Source organism: Pristiophorus japonicus, chromosome 12 (genome assembly GCF_044704955.1).
Source record: "Pristiophorus japonicus isolate sPriJap1 chromosome 12, sPriJap1.hap1, whole genome shotgun sequence".
Taxonomy (NCBI): Eukaryota; Metazoa; Chordata; class Chondrichthyes; family Pristiophoridae; genus Pristiophorus; species Pristiophorus japonicus.
Genome location: NC_091988.1, coordinates 150,025,903 through 150,042,980, shown reverse-complemented (window position 1 = coordinate 150,042,980; position 17,078 = coordinate 150,025,903). Strand labels below are relative to the sequence as shown.

The following is a 17,078-nucleotide window of genomic DNA, read 5'->3' as shown; positions in this document are numbered from 1 at the left end:
GGGATAAGACAAATTACAAAGGAAGGAACCCTGAGAAAATATAAACAGGAAAAGACATGTGAACAAGATCATGAGACATTTTTAGGGAGGGCTTTTGATTCAAGAGTTGAGACAAAGAACTGAAAGCCCCATTGGGTATTGAGTTTTTGGAGGAATGTCTATAAGTTAAAAGGTACCTATAGAATTATATATTGGCAAAAGAATTAGAGGTAAAAAACAAAATTAACTGATATAAAAGACCACTAATTATACATTAGGTATGATATGAAATCTCCCTGTTCTGAAATATAAATAGCAAAATGTATTCCCAGAATTCAGAAGCTGACATATTTGTAAAACCAGATTTTACCACTCTCTTCCTAAATCAAAATTATAGTCATTGTGTATAGCACAGTAATGTAACTAGTAGTGTGCTTGTTTCCCAGTCATAAGGCATGGATTTAAATCTTATATTGATTGCTCAGTTTGGAGACTTTTAATAGTCTGAGGTGAGCTGGCAGATGAAGAAGCAAGGCATTTCACTTTCGGGGATAAGAAAATACTGTCGTGTCCAGCCTGAATCAGACTCCTGCTAGTTGATCACAATGTCATTAATGACAGTCATAAAGAAATCAAGAACCAGCCCACTTTGTCCTCTTGGCTGGAAAGGAATGCATGGTAATAAATGGCCTTCCAAAGAGAAAATTGGAAGAAAAATGGCACTTAATGTGATATAAATTCTACCGTTATAAATGATTTACACCTAGCATGATGACAGTTTAATTCAATTGCGTACAGTACACAAAAAGCTAAATTCAGCACTCCCATGAAGGAACTCATTTGAATGGAGTGCAGGTCAGAGAATCGTGATTACAGTATTTAGTCCCATCTCTGACCCAAGTTTACTTCGAGTGAGACTCTCTGCTGGGTTCACGGGATCACTGAATTTACAATGTATAATTAACTTACGTTCTGATTTGCACTGACCTGTGGTACTTCCTTGATGGTCTGAATGAAGAAAGAGAGACCAAAATGAATTAATCATTAAATAAGGCTTTATGTTGTCAAATGTATAACTAATTTTAGAAATGTTATATCTAGATGGTGCAGTTGCACTGAGCGCTCGTGTGCAATGGTGACTGTCACATTACAGGGATCTTTTTGAGCCCCACTTCTTTACGTTCTGAAACTGAGCCATATAAGAGTAGAAGCAGGACAGACATTTGCAAGATTGAATATTCAATATACATATTCCCAATTACAATTGTGTTCACCAACAATTATACACACTTCTCTTCAGCTCTATGTAAAAGGAATCTTGATAAATATCTCTGCGTTTAATAACATCCTAGTTTTTATCAACTTTATTTGTGCCAATATACTTGAAACATTTTGATCTTATTTGAACTACCAGTATGTAAGGGATAATTCTGTGGTACTGCAGTCCCAGCGGGAAAGCTCCTCATGAAAGGAGCACAGATCGGAGAGAGGGCTGTGATGCTGACGCCTTGTAATTAAAAAATATATAATGTTAGTTACTATAATTAAGTTCCTTCTTTTTAAATGTTAAATTATAATGGTATTGGTTTGCTGGTTTCTGATTGGGCGCTTCTTTGACGTGTCTAGTTAATCTGTTTTAATTGTATTGCGGTTAGTAAATGGGATTGGCTTTTAGAAACATAGAAACATAGAAAATAGGTGCAGGAGTAGGCCATTCGGCCCTTCTAGCCTGCACCGCCATTCAATGAGTTCATGGCTGAACATTCAACTTCAGTACCCCATTCCTGCTTTCTCGCCATACCCCTTGATCCCCCTAGTAGTAAGGACCTCATCTAACTCCTTTTTGAATATATTTAGTGAATTGGCCTCAACAACTTTCTGTGGTAGAGAATTCCACAGGTTCACCACTCTCTGGGTGAAGAAGTTCCTCCGCATCTCGGTCCTAAATGGCTTACCCCTTATCCTTAGACTATGACCTCTGGTTCTGGACTTCCCCAACATTGGGAACATTCTTCCTGCATCTAACCTGTCTAACCCCGTCAGAATTTTAAATGTTTCTATGAGGTCCCCTCTCATTCTTCTGAACTCCAGTGAATACAAGCCCAGTTGATCCAGTCTTTCTTGATTGCCATTTGTCAAAGGTGTCTCTTTGATTTGAGTAGACAGGCTGCTACACGTACATGGGATTTGATCAGAATTAATATTGCAATCAGTATGTAAGTGACTTGTCCAACTATGATATCAAGAGTTATTTAATTCTATGTTTCAGGAGAGCAACACATATATGTACAGATTACAATAGAAGAGACTATAATAATAGCTGATGAGGGATATCATTAACCTTAATACAAAATATGTTTGAAGTAATGAAATTACTGTACTGTTACTGACCTTTTGCTTAAACAGCTTTCCAAATGGACTTTGTGTTGGTGCCTTTTCTGGTTTTGCTTTCTCAGAGGAATCTGAATCTTTTGTCTTAGATACCTCTTGTTGTTCTGCTGCTCTTTGTTCTAATTTGTGGGCTTTAGTTGTTGGCTCTTTGTGTTCACCATTTACTTTTTCCTTTACAGAAAAAAAAGGTGCACGCATTATTCATTGTCACACTTGCATGTGATTAACCACTAAACCTAGCTGACTGATAAAATCAAATCTCCTTAAGAACAATACTATTCCCCTTCATTGCAATGTAATCACATAATAATAAACTGCTTTTAGCATAAGCCTTGAATTTGTAATTTATGTTGTGGGTTAATTAAGACAACAGTTCTCATTAACCTTCCAGGCCTCCAGTCGCACAATTACCTGTTTTGGCCGTTATTTTATAAATGCTTGGGGTGAATGGTGACACTGGAAAGTGCATATAGAGCCATCAAAATCCCCCCTTACTGCCACTGAATATCTCCAGTGTGATTTATAAATGCTGGACATATTCTGGCTGTACTTAGTTGTACAAAGTAACATACTTGAATAGTTAGCAAAATCAACCCCATTTTTGTTGGACATTGATCAATTTGTAAAAAATAACCTCTGATAAATTTTCAAATACATGGTCTTTTATTCATTTCCCATCTGTAACAATAATCTTCACATTTCTAGTGCTGATGCTATAAAACAGGAGCAGAGGAATGGGAGCTAAGTTTCTTCATTTACTTGAGGTCCATAAATATTTTCATTTTATCGAACAAATAATTACTAACCTCAATACTTGCATCATCATGATCCTGAGGCACAAGAAACACTCACTTCAGAATTGGGCAATTGGGCTGTGGTCATACTAACCCCTAGATTGAAACACTGACCACACTTGATCAGCTCCGCTGGGCAGGCCACATAGTTCGCATGCCAGACACGAGACTCCCAAAACAAGCCCACGGCAAACGAGCCAAAGGTGGGCAGCGGAAACGTTACAAGGACTCCCTCAAAGCCTCCCCGATAAAGTGCGACATCCCCACTGACACTTGAGAGTCCTTGACCAAAGACCGCCCTAAGTGGAGGAAGTGCATCCAGGAGGGCGCTGAGCTCCTCGAGGCTCGTCGCCGAGAGCATGCAGAAATCAAGGGCAGGCAGCGGAAGGAGAGTGCGGCAAAGCAGACTCCCCGTCCACCCTTTCCTTCAACCACTGTCTGTCCCACCTGTGACAGAGACTGTGGTTCTCATATTGGATTATACAGCCACCTAAGAACTCATGCTATGAGTAGAAGCAAGTCTTCCTTGATTCCGAGGGACTGCCTCTGATAATGAGATTCTATAACTTCAGTATGACTTCAATGAAGCTATTAGACACCTTAATCTACACACTTTCTGTGTGTGTCAAGGATATTCACCATACAGTATTTATTATTTAATTTATGGCTTCTGCTTTATTGCCCCATCATGTAACATTACATGTATAGCATTCTGCCTCTTGCAATTTAACCCCTCCCAACCAAAATAGGAAATGTTTTTGCATTAAAAACGACAATGATAAATCAGATACATGGCAATGATTTTACCTCTTCCTGTGATAAAAAAAAAAGGTGATGCATTACACTGGAAATCTGGTAGAGTGTGCCGTGGAAAGATAAGTCACAGATTTGTAAGCATGGTGTCCCACACAGTGAGTTCCCAAGCTTTGTGGAGGAACTGAGCAAAGGCCACATATTTTCTTATAAGGAGGAAGGTAATATTGGAAGTCATTCACTGCGGGGCACTGTCAAACAACTGTTGGAAGCAAGTCTCAAGTTCATCCTCTTGGCTGAAGATGGTATGTGGCATAAAAAGACCATAAAGCAGAGGGGGAAATGAGAAGAGGTTTACCTTGTCATCTGATGCCTGCTCTGGGTCATGCTCTGCCTTGGAAGAAGATTTTGTTGGTGTCACCTATAATGAAAATGACAGAATATGCTTAATAATTGCAGTGATTGTTTGGAATTTTAGAAATGAATTCTAATTGCTATAAGATTGTAAATATTTCTTGAAAGGATTTTTAAACCACTGTAACATTTGTTTTTAATTGAATTTAAGAAAATTATCAATTTGCTTGATCTTATTTACATTCTAACGGTTCATTTTGTTTGCAGTAAGAGCAAGGCTCAGTCTCTGTCTCTGTGATTTGTCATTTTCTGTTCTGGCTGATTCTAATGGGCTCTGTGCAGTGCAGGGTTTTTGTAAGCGGGAGGCCAGCTATTTCCAGTCTCTGCTAATGGTGCTCTTAAATTAGGCGGCAGGAGGCACGCAAGAGTGAATCGATGTGACTTTCCCCCAGCATTCTCTCCTAATGTGGGAAAAATTCACATCAGCCAACACATATTGGTAATCAGCACGTGAAGGATCCCTGTGAACTTGCACTACTCCTCTGTGGCAGCTTTGTAGGAAGACTGACTAAGGCAGATCTTCCAATTGGGCATAAGTCTGATCCCTCATGATTTTGAATACCTCTATCAAATCTCCTCTCAACCTTCTCTGCTCCCAGCTTCTCCAGTCTATCAACGTAACTGAAGTCCATCATTCCTGCAATCATTCTCGGAAATCTTTTCTGCACCTTCTCTAAGGCCTTCCTTCCTTCCTAAGGTGTGGTGCCCAGAATTGGATACAATACTCCAGTTGGGGCCAAACTAGTGATTTATACAGGTTCATCATAATTTCCACACATTTGAAGCCCAGGATCCCATAAAGCCTTTTTAACTACTTTCTCAACCTGCCCTGCCACCTTCAATGATTTATGCACACATACCCCTCTGTTCATGCACCCCCTTTAGGATTGTACCATTTAGTTTATATGTCCTTTCCTCATTCTTTCTACAAAAATGCATCACCACACTTCTGCGTTAAACTTCATCTGCCACGTGTTCACCCATTTACCAGCATATCGATGCCTTCCTGAAATCGATTACTCTCCTCCTCACTGTTCACTATACTTCCAAGTTTTGTGTCATCTGCAAATTTTGAAATTGTGCCCTGTACACCCACATCCAAGTAATTAATATATATCAAGAAAAGCAGGGATCCTAGAACCAACCCCTGGGGAACACCACTGTATACCTTCCTCCAGTCCGAAAAACAACCGTTCACCACTACTCTCTGTTTCCTGTCACTTAGCCAATTTCGTATCCAGGCTGCCACTATCCATTTTATTCCATAGGCTTCAATTTTGCTGGCAAGTCTATTATGTGACAATTTATCAAATATCTTTTGGAAATTCATGTACACTACGTCAACCGCATTACCCTCATCAACCCTCTCTGTTACCTCATCAAAAAACTTGATCAAGTTGGTTAAACACAAGTTGCCTTTAACGAATCCGTGCTGGCTTTCCTTAATGAATCCACCCCTATCCAAGTGACTGTTAATTTTGTCCCTGATTACTGTTTCTAAAAGCTTCCCCACTCCCGAGGTTAAACTGACTGGCCTGTAGTTACTTGGTTTATCTTTACTCCCTTTTTTGAACAATGCTGTATCGTCATGCCTTGTACAAAGCATAGCAAGTACAATTCGCATGATTCCAGTTAGAAATTACAAGAGACATAGAAACATAGAAAATAGGTGCAGGAGTAAGGCCATTTGGCCCTTCGAGCCTGCGCCACCATTCAATATGATCATGGCTGATCATGCACTTCAGTACCTATTCCGGCTTTCTCACCATACCACTTGATCCCTTTAGCTGTAAGGGCCACATCTAACTCCCTTTTGAATATATCTAACGAACTGGCCTCAACAACTTTCTGTGGTAAAGAATTCCACATTCTCACAACTCTCTGACTGAAGAGGTTTCTTCTCATCTCGCTCCTAAATGGCTTACCCCTTATCCTTAGACTATGACCCCTGGTTCTGGACTTCCCCAGCATCGAGAGCATTCTTCCTGCATCTAACCTGTCCAATCCCGTCAGAAGTTTGTATGTTCTTATGAGATCCCCTTTCTTCTAAATTTCATTGAATATAAGCTTGGTCGATCCAGTCTTTCTTCTTATGTCAGTCCTGTCATCCCGAGAATCAATCTGGTGAACCTTCGCTGCATTCCCACAATAGCAAGAATGTCCTTCCTCAGATTAGGAGACCAAAACTGTACACAATATTCAAAGTGTGGCCTCATCAAGGCCCTGTACAACTGTAGTAAGACCTCCCTGCTCCTATACTCAAATCCTCTCGCTATGAAGGCCAACATGCCATTTGCCTTCTTCACCGCCTGCTGAACCAACTTTCAATGACTGATGTACCATGACACCCAGGTCTCGTTGCACCTCCCCTTTTACTAATCTGTCACCATTCAGATAATAATCTGCCTTCCTGTTTTTGCCACCAAAGTGGATAACCTCACATTTATCTACATTATACTGCATCTGCCATGTATTTGCCCACTCACCTAACTTGTCCAAGTCACCCTGCAGCCTCTTAGCATCCTCCTCACAGCTCACACTGCCACCCAGCTTAGTGTCATCTGCAAACTTGGAGATATTACACTCAATTCCTTCATCTAAATCATTAATGTATATTGTAAATAGCTGGGGTCCTAGCACTGAACCTTCTGTACCCCACGAGTCACTGCCTGCCATTCTGAAAAGGACCCGTTTATTCTTACTCTTTGCTTCCTGTCTGCCAACCAGTTCTCTATCCACATCAGTACATTACCCCCAATACCATGTGCTTTAATTTTGCACACTAATCTCTTGTGTGGGACCTTGTCAAAAGCCTTTTGAAAGTCTATATATACCACATCCACTGGCTCCCCCTTGTCCACTCTAATAGTTACATCCTCAAAAAATTCTAGAAGATTTGTCAAGCATGATTTCCCTTTCATAAATCCATGCTGACTTGGACCGATCCTGTCACTGCTTTCCAAATGCACTGCTATTACATCTTTAATAATTGATTCCAACATCTTCCCCACCACTGATGTCAGGCTGACTGGTCTATAATTCCCTGTTTTCTCTCTCCCTCCTTTTTATAAAGTGGGGCTATATTAGCTACCCTCCAGTCCATAGGAACTGATCCAGAGTCTATAGAATGTTGGAAAATGACCACCAATGCATCCACTATTTCTAGGGCCACTTCCTTAAGTACTCTAGGATGCAGACTATCAGGCCCTGGGGATTTATCAGCCTTCAATCACATCAATTTTCCTAACACAATTTGCTGACTAATAAGGATTTCCTTTTGTTCCTCCTTCTCGCTAGATCCTCAGTCCCCTAGTATTTCTGGAAGGTTATTTGTGTCTTCCTTAGTGAAGACGGAACCAAAATATTTGTTCAATTGGTCTGCCATTTCTTTGTTCCCCATTATAAATTCACCTGATTCTGACTGTAGGGGACCTACATTTGTCTTCACTAATCTTTTTCTCTTCACGTATCTGTAGAAGCTTTTGCAGTCAGTTTTTATGCTCCCTGCAAGCTTACTCTCATATTCTATTTTCTCCCTCCTAATTAAACCCTTTGTCCTCCTCTGCTGAATTCTAAATTTCTCCCAGTCCTCAGATTTGCTTCTTTTTTGGGCCAATTTATATGCCTCTTCCTTGGATTTAACACTATCCCTAATTTCCCTTGTAAGCCACGGTTGAGCCACCTTCCCAGTTTTATTTTTATGCCAGACAGGGATGTACAATTGTTGAAATTCATCCATGCATCCTAAATACTTTCCTGTATTAACTTACAAATCAAATTCACGAGTACTTTGGAAATGACACAGAAGCATATGCCTTTAAAAAATAGAAGTAAATTGTGCTTGCAAGGCAATTTGTGTAAATTGTGCGTTGTAGTCCTGAATTAACCAATGTTGCTTATACATCTGCAGAATGTTCTTAATCACGGGATCTAAGAATAGCTACACATCAAGACTCAAAACAGCAATCTATCATTGCTTACAAGTGTTTTGAAGAAATTCATGACCGACTTATCGTCTGCAGGTGCCTCTGCTTTATTATCCTTTTCAGACTCCTTGAGGTTCTCTGATGATTTGGCAGGTGTTGGATTTTGAGATACTTTGTCACCATTTGCCGATGTTATATGATCCTTGTTACTGTCACCGGTTTCCTAGAATACACAGTTTTCAGTTCAAATGCATTGTACAGTACCTATTCACATACTTACTATATACTAGTGGACCTCCCACGGTGTTGCTCACAATGAGTCGGAAGGTTCGCTGTTTTATAACAATGTGGATGTTTATTCCACATAGGGGTTAAATCAGGGACACTGACTAACAATTACTAAATCAAGTACCATTTTTATTAAAATGTAGGATTTTTACTGGTACTTTGGGGATTGAATTTCACAAATCTGTCTATTTTATTGTGAAAATTGTAAGTGACTTGCCTTGTTATATAAATATTTATTTTTATTCCGTATGATTTTTGAAGCTGTGAATATACAGAAATATACACCAACTGGAGATGAGCATTTGGTCATTAGTAGTTCTGGGAAGGGTGTTTCGCTGCAGTTAGGCAGGGGGTGGGGAAGGGGTGTGGGGGGGAGGGGGTATCCTGAACTTTAGTAGCAATACAGGCAGACTTGGACTTATTTAGCTTTGGGGGTCGTATAGTCTTGGGGCCTGAACTTAGTCAATACTAAGGCCCACCCAAAGGACCACCGAGAGACCTGGCAGTACTTTGGCAGGTAGATTTCTCCAAAAGATCGGCAAAGACTGCCCGGCGGCAAAAAAATAATTTATGCCCTGAATCTGGGCGGCAGCGGGCAGGAGCTCCCAATCTCAGTGGCAAATGCAATCCTCGCCAAAGTGCCGCTGAGGATTGAGTCGGGCTCAGGGAGGGTGAGGGTGGGGGGGAGGGGACACATAAACATTAAAATTTACACAAAAAAACCAATTGGAAAACATTCAGGGGACCCCATTCACCTGAATTGCTGTAAAAAAAAAATTTACTAACTTTTTTTTGCAAGCCTTCATACTTAACCGTTCGGATTAGACCTCCAGGCAGTGGTCCTACCCCTGCTGCCACCTTGAGGAATCTGCCAGCTCGGCAGGCGGGAGGGCATTTAAGTGCCTTGCACGCTAGCCACCGTCAGTGGGTGGTTCCCAGCGGTTCTCCCCTCCTGCTGGCGGGAGGCCTAGAGGAAACTGGCACCGAGGGGAGACCACCCAAAAAACTTGCCGGCAGCCGGCAGCAGCGGACAGTAAGGCCACCAAGTTCAGGCAGTTGGAGTTTGACAGTACTGCGGAGGGGTTGCAGGAATTTGTTTGCATGATTTTGGCATTACTGTGGAAGGAGGAGCTAAGGTTTGACCGAACCTGGGGTTGAAGGTCAGGTTTGGCTCTCTGGTGGATTCCTGGTGTCAGTAGTGAAGGGAGGGGTAGGGTAGTGGATCTGATAACAGTTATGGTTTGCAACTATCTAAAGGATCTCTGTAAACATTGAATATGATGTTTTGTGATTGTTTCCTGGAAGTTTTTTTGTCTTTTTCACTCTCTTTCTCACAGAGACGCAGCTGGAAGAAAATCATTCTGTCAACAAAATTACTATCAACAAAACAAAACATAGGTGGTAATTAAGCTCTTCAAATTCAACTTTATTTTTTATTTGAAGAAAGAAAATCAACTGCAGAAAGAAATTCTGAGGCCAATTTCCAACCTCCCCTCTCCGTTGGGCATGACGAAGATGGAAACACAGCTCTTACCGCCCTGTTCCTGACATCTGGGTCACCGCCATTTTGGTGGGGGCCTTAAAATGGGCTGCCCAGGGTCACTCCAGGAACACACTGGAGTCTCATTAGCCTATGCAAATTGGGGTCCTAGGAAATACCAATGCCCAAAGTGTGTGCTCCACCCATTGGTACCTTCCCGTAGAGTGGCCTAAACAGTGGTCCTTCACAGGACTGCTGCAGGCCCCTCGAGAAAAGTAAGAAAACATTTTTAAATGCTTTTTTTGTGGCGTTCCCTTGCCCTACAAAAATCCATCCATCCCAATGAATGACAGTCCTTCGCAATTGCCTACCCCACCTTAACTTACCCAACAGCTGGGCTTTGCAGAGGAGTCATTAAAGTTCCCACCTTCCCCAATCGGCAAGCTGCTTCAGATGTGCGAGAAATTCACTTACCAATTTCAAATGAGGCTTAAAAATGGTTTGGACCTCCAACTGCTTTTCCCATCTCACCGATGGAAACAACCACTTTAAACCTCTGTATATTTCTCAGTGTCTGTGGCCCTGATTGACTCCCGTCTGATGGAAACTAGGCGGGGGGGGGGGGGAATGCAGTTAAAATGAGAGGAACGACATACCCTCTCCAATCCCACTACCTTATCAACGAGTTTGAATATTAAGCTGTTCTTGTGAGCAGGCAAGCAGGACATCCGACCCTAGACGGCGGGGATCTCTTTAAATATGTACATTGAGGCACAATGACGTTATTGGGACCTGATCTGCTATTAAAGTCTGGGGCCTGAGCAGGAGAACAGTGATGGCTTCCCAGTCAGGTCAAACCTGTCGGAAAGTGGATCGTGGGCCAGCAGAGGCAGAGGAGGTAAGTTTTTCATTTTTATTTCAGTTTCCTTGTGGACCAGAAGAAACAGGGCCTCAACGTGGCCAGAATTTCCGAGCGCCGCTCGATTTGGGGCGCACACATTCCGTACCCTTTACAATCTGTGGGTGTCACTCTCTCTATCATTCTCTCTGTTTGACAACTGTTAATAATTAGAATCTAGGGAGTGAGTGTTGCCCGGTCAGTTCACCGTGAGGGCATCACAGTGAAGTCTGGCCCTATCCTCATCCAACATGTGCATGATTTAACAGTACTCCAACTGTCGCTCTAGTCAAGGTTAATTAACGTAGCAGAGACTGCAGGGACGGCATTTGTAGCTCAGCACCACACTAGGCTGTATATTTACCTGCTAGGCAATTGGAAAGGTAACTTCAATCTATTTTAGTGCAAATAATTACATTTTTTGAAATTATGCCGAAGGCTGAACTATAATTAATGATCTTGCAACTGAAACTTTACATACCAGAACTGAGCAGATGATACTGTTTATAACTTATCAAGAAACTTGTCAGAACCCATTTAAAGTCAGGCAAATGCAAAGAATATGCAAAGGTTTTCTGAACAACAGGTTCAATGATTTATTGCTGTGCTTCATGCAAACGATAAAACATCTCATATTGTGACTGAAATCGATTCTGTAAGATCCAGTGAAAAATACTGGTTGGCAATTGTCAACTGCCAAGCACATGTTTCTTGCCTGAGAAACAAGCGGCCGGCAGCTGAACATCAAATTGGAAGGGGCTCTTGGGCCAACACAAGGTTTGCCTGATGCAATTTTCAAGTGGGCCTGTAAACTTATGAGCAGCATAAAGCACCTTAAATATGTAAACCAGGATTCTACGATGGTTGCAAGGCCTTTTGTACAATTTTCATGTACAACCTAATTCTGACTAATCCAGACCCTGACCTGTACCTGGACCTAACATGAAACCCTCACCCAAAACTAGTTCCAACTTATGTGCAGGTCCACAGATCCCTGAAGGTAGCAGGCCAGGTAGATAAGGTGGTTAAGAAGGCATATGGAACACTTGCCTTTATTAGTCGAGGCATGGAACACAAGAGCAAGGAGGTTATGCTTGAACTGTATAAAACACTGGTTAAGCCACAGCTGGAGTTCTGTGTGCAGTTCTGGTCACCATATTACAGGAAAGATGTGATTGCATTGGAAAGGGTGCAGAGGAGATTTACAAGAATGTTGCCTGAACTGGAGAATTTTGGCTATGAGGAAATATTGGAGATGCTGGATATGTTTTCTTTGGAACAGAGGAGGCTGAGGGGAGACCTGATTGAGGTGTATAAAATTATGAGCAGCATGGATAGAGTGGATAGGAAGGACCTGTTTCCCTTAGCAGAGGGATCAACAACCAGGGAGGCATAGATTTAAAGTAATTGGGGGGAGGTATACGAGGGAACATTTCTTCACGGTGATGGGGGTCTGGAACTCACTGCCTGAAAGGGTGGTGGAGGCAGAAACCCTCACCACATTTAAAAAGTGCTTGAATGTGCACTTGAAGTGCCATAACCTACAGGGTTATGGACCAAACGCTGGAAAGTGGGATTAGGCTGGATAGCTCGTGATCGGTCGGCGCGGACGCGATGGGCCGAAATGGCTTCCTTCCGCGCTGTGAATTTCTATGATTCTATGAAATGGGTGGGATGTGCGTTAAGCGTGTTCCATCCATTTGTACCAGGTGGTGATGAACCAGCAGTCCTTAAAGGCACTGCTGGCGGCTGCTCAAGAAGAGGCCCAGAATTATTTTGGGGGGTGACTTGTTGTTGTGTGGCAAGAGGAGAAGGGGTGCTTCGCCTGGCTCCACAAAAATACTGCGGCTCACTGATGGGCGGAGGGGGACTGCTACAAACTCCCGTGGAATTGTGCAGGAGTTAGTGGAGGCGGTGCGGGTAGTGCCCCAAGCTGGCGCATGACCAGTGATGACCCCTTAGCAGTGCGCGCCGACCCCATATTGCCCTACATCGTGCGGAGTGTGAACCGCCCGACATCCGCTCGCGGGGTGGAAGTTAAAAGGGAGGAGGGAGGTCGGGAGCACCCCACACCGCCATCTTACCTTTTTGGCTGACTCACCGGTCGGCCCGACATCTTCGTCTGTTGCGTGGTCCGTGCCACCATAATGCAGTCCGACCCAGAAATCGGTGCGGTCCCGGTCTGCAAGACCATTAGCAGGCCAGGGCCATCAGAGGGAGCAGCGTGCGGCAGCATACCACTGCAGGGAGCAGCGCGTGCTGCTGCAGGAGGGCGGCGCTGACTGCAGTGCAGGCAGGTACAGCAGGAGCGGCGAGGTCAGGGCGAAGGAGCGGCAAGAGTTCGTAGAGGGTTGTGATCGGGGCCCAGGAGAGGCGTGAGTTTGGGGCCTAGAAGAGGCGAGGGCTCAGGGGCAGCATGGGCCAGCCCACACTGCGATATGTGTGCGCACTAGGCCCGTGCAGCAGAGCTGGTTTCCAGTCGTCTTGGTTAACCCTTGCCACTGGACCAAGACCTAGCTCTGTCAAGCCCGTGTGGTGGCTGGTGTGCAACGGTCACCACACGTTAAATAAATCCACGCACAGGCATCTTCCACCCTTCAGGATGTAGTTCGGGATCTGGAATATTAGGTCCTTCATTGAAACACCTGTGAACTCATCTCTTTTCGGTGTGGAAGCAAGTCATCCTCGTTTCGAGGGACCGCCTATGATGATGATGATAATGACTCCGTTTTGGATGCCGGCGGTGGCCTTGGCACCACGCCGCCCTGGTGGCCTAGTCGAGGCCATCGGAGGCCCAGCAGAGTGAGTAGTGTCTCTCCCCTTTAAGTGAAGGGGAGGGGCGTTGAACCGTGTCAGCGGTACACGGAGCATCCGTGTGGCGCTGCCGATCGCGTCCCAGCATCGCCCTGGAACCCATCCCATCAGGAAGTGGAGCGCGCGAGCTTGTGCTCCACTTCCTGTGACGGGTGGTAACTGCAATTTCGCGGCCAGGGCGTGACTTCGGCGCCGAGTGCAGGAAGTCCCGCCCCCAATTGGGGCGCTGGGGGAATTTTTCCCCCATGGCTTAAAATAACAAACCCTTTAATTTCATTTTTATACAGTGAACATTGTAAAACTTTCGGTCTTTATTATCTACACTCAAAAAAGAGACACGTTACGCTAAGCTGAAATATCAGTTTATACCGCAGCCACATTATATCAGCCAGAGGGTAGGGTCTCTGTTCACAGGTTTGTGCACTGCTCTTCAGTTAGTTGGTGGGAGGTATAGAGAGGTGGAATGAGTTAATGTACCTTCCAGCTTGCCTCTCAAATTCTTTGTTCTGCAGCAGTAAACAAGTCTCATAACAATTGGGAACATTTCAGCCTGTCTACCCGATTAAAAAAAATTGCACCAACTTTCTCTCATTTCCTCCTCTCCTGAAGTTGTTGGATATGGTGACTACTGTCACAAAGAAGCAGTTAATAGGTATAATCGTTTGTAAATATAAGGGTTTATACATCATGTATTCTGAAATTCCACGAATTTACAGAAGGTATTTGCATGCAGGCGCAATAGTTGATGAGAATCTCCAGTAAATTGCATCAGCTCTGGATGTGGGGCTCCAACTGCTGTGTCCTACCATTTATGTGTTAAGTTTTATTCGGACCCAGTTGTTGTTGGTACACACTTGCTAATTCAGTAATAATGAACTATGCTATCATTAAACCCCTTAAAATTTCTTGGAGAAACATTGAACTTTCTGCACTATATGTGTTTATTGCACTCTCAGTAGGGGTTGCTGGATACAAATGGAAAGCGGGAACACCACTGGATTTTACATAGTTTTTTTTATCTGGACCAGGGACACTGAGGCTAACTGTAGCTCCTCCACCACGGCCTCAGCTGATAATGACTAACTCAGCATACAGCAGTGGGCGAGCGTGAGACATTTCCAGTCTGTCAGGCTCAGCTGGACCACATCAAGCACTATCAGGCCTCTCTGCCAAAACTGCTCACACTCCAGGAATATCCTGGAGAGCAAAGATAATCCCTTGCTTATATTTTCTACTACCATCCATCTTCTTAAGCTCCTCTTCCATGCGTCCTCCACTCTCACTTCCAACAACATGCAAGAAGTTCCTGGAGATCTTTGGCACTAAGACTAAGAACAACCATTAAACTGCCTGTACTGCTTCGCCCCCCCCCCCAACACCTTTTTCCTCACTCGCCAAGCCAAACATCCTCCAGGCGCTCCCCACCCCAGCCCTGAACCCACGTCTTTCTCTAGTTTCTCTCCTATCTCCAATCATGCTCTCTGCATGACACCCACCTCCTGCTCCCTTGACTTCATTCCAGTAACTGCTGACCAAGCAAGTACTTTTCCTGGACCCCGTGCCATCCAACATTGTAAATAGTTCCCTATACTCGGATACTGTCCTCCTCACTTTCAAAACTAAGATCATTACCCCTCTGTCCTCGCAAACTGCCACCCCAATCTCCAATAACTCTTTCCTTTACAAGCTCCTGAATGTATTGTCACCTCCCACATCTATGCCCAACTTTCTTGCAACTCCATGTTTGAATCTCTCCAATCAAGTTTTCCTCCCTGCCACAGCACCAAAATAGTCTTAACCAAATTCAAAAATGAAATGATTTTGACTGTGCTGCATTTCCCCCCTCAACCACAGTGTAGCTTTTGACACGGCCGACCACACCACCCTCCTCTAATGCCTTTCCTCCATTGCCCAGCTCATAGGGATATCCCTTGCTTGGTTTCACTCTTGCCAAACTGATCATCTCTGGAGTCTCCCAAGGATAATTCCTTGCCCACTCTTCTTCTTCATCTGTCCCTTGGCGACATCATCCCTACAGACTGCCACATGTATGCTGATTCCCCAGCTGCCCAGAAATAGGAGCTTCATTAGGTAATTTGGCCCTTCGAGCAAGGTCTGTCATTTAATAAGACCACGGCTGATCTTCTACCACAACTCCACCTTCTCGCACTATCCCCATATCTCTCCAATATCATTCCAAAGATTCACAACCCTTTAAGTGAAGAAATTTCTTCTCATCTCAATCCTAAATGGCCAACCCCTTACACCACTCCCTCTCTCAATCCACCCATTGCCTGTGTTTTCAGACTGCTGGTGCGGTATCCAGTTTTTGATGAGCCGCAATTTCCTCCAGTTAAACATTTGGAAGAGCAAAGCCATGGGGCTAGACTTTCCACTTTGCTGTCTATCGCCCCAAAAATGGGCGATGGACCAGCGATGTACGATGTCTCAGCCTCACTGATCGCTAGGACATAGCCCATTTTCTGGATTTTGATTTTCCATTTGGCGATAGGCCAGCGATGTGAAATGGGCGATGCGAAAGGTCGGCGATGTGAAATGGGCGATGCGATAGGTCGGCGATGTGAAATGGGCGATGCGAAAAGTCGGTGATGTGATGTAAGCCAAAGCCTCCCCAGCAACGGCCTACTGCGCATGCAATTTTTTTTTCTTTCTTGACTGGTTTTCCCACGTTTCCGGAGGTCAGGGATCATCCACACATGCACAGAAGGCACAGGGAGGGGCAGAGAGAGAGAGAGAGAGAGAGAGAGAGAGAGAGAGAGGATAGAGAGAGAGGGGGAAGGCAGACAGAGAGGAGAGAAGTTTTGCATAAAGAGTTTAAGTGCTTTAAATATATTTTAAACACTTTGCAATATTTAAATACTTTTTTATAATGTCGGATTTGCATCATGATGCTGAGGGTGAGAGAAAGAGGGCAAAGCCCTTTAGTGATGAGGTCCATTCCCGGTGGGGCGAACTGATTCAGGGTGTGCACGGGAAACCCCCACCCTGAGTTTATAGAAAAATTTGGGCGGAGATTGCTGTGGTGGTGTCCTTGGCATCCCATGGGGCGAGGGGGTTGAACCAGTGCCGTAAGCGCTGGAACAGCTTGGTAGCTGCAGCAATAGTAAGTTGCATTTTATATTGTACTGATGCAAATTTTAATTATAATAATGAATCTCCTGCATTGAATTTAATTTGGTTATTCATAAATGTTTTACATTAACTACATGTTAAGATCCGGACAGAGCTCTGGACCTGGGACTATGTATGGGACAGTCTGAAGGGAGCTTTACTCTGCATGTAACCCTATGCTGCAGCTGCCCTGGGAATGTGGAGGGAGC

The 17,078-nt window shown here is 43.9% G+C and overlaps 1 protein-coding gene across 3 annotated transcripts in view; it reads right to left on the bottom strand.

Annotated features, from left to right (window-relative positions):
• The window catches only part of bcas1 (brain enriched myelin associated protein 1), a 187,070-nt gene that overhangs the window by 29,293 nt on the left and 140,699 nt on the right, over window positions 1-17,078 (bottom strand). For all 3 annotated transcript variants that reach the window (XM_070896043.1, XM_070896042.1, XM_070896044.1), the window contains 4 exons: window positions 8,313-8,480; window positions 4,276-4,338; window positions 2,371-2,541; window positions 967-987 (listed from right to left, as the gene is read on the bottom strand). In XM_070896043.1, coding sequence (XP_070752144.1) covers window positions 967-987; window positions 2,371-2,541; window positions 4,276-4,338; window positions 8,313-8,480 — 423 coding nt within the window. The remainder of the gene's footprint in view (window positions 1-966; window positions 988-2,370; window positions 2,542-4,275; window positions 4,339-8,312; window positions 8,481-17,078) is intronic.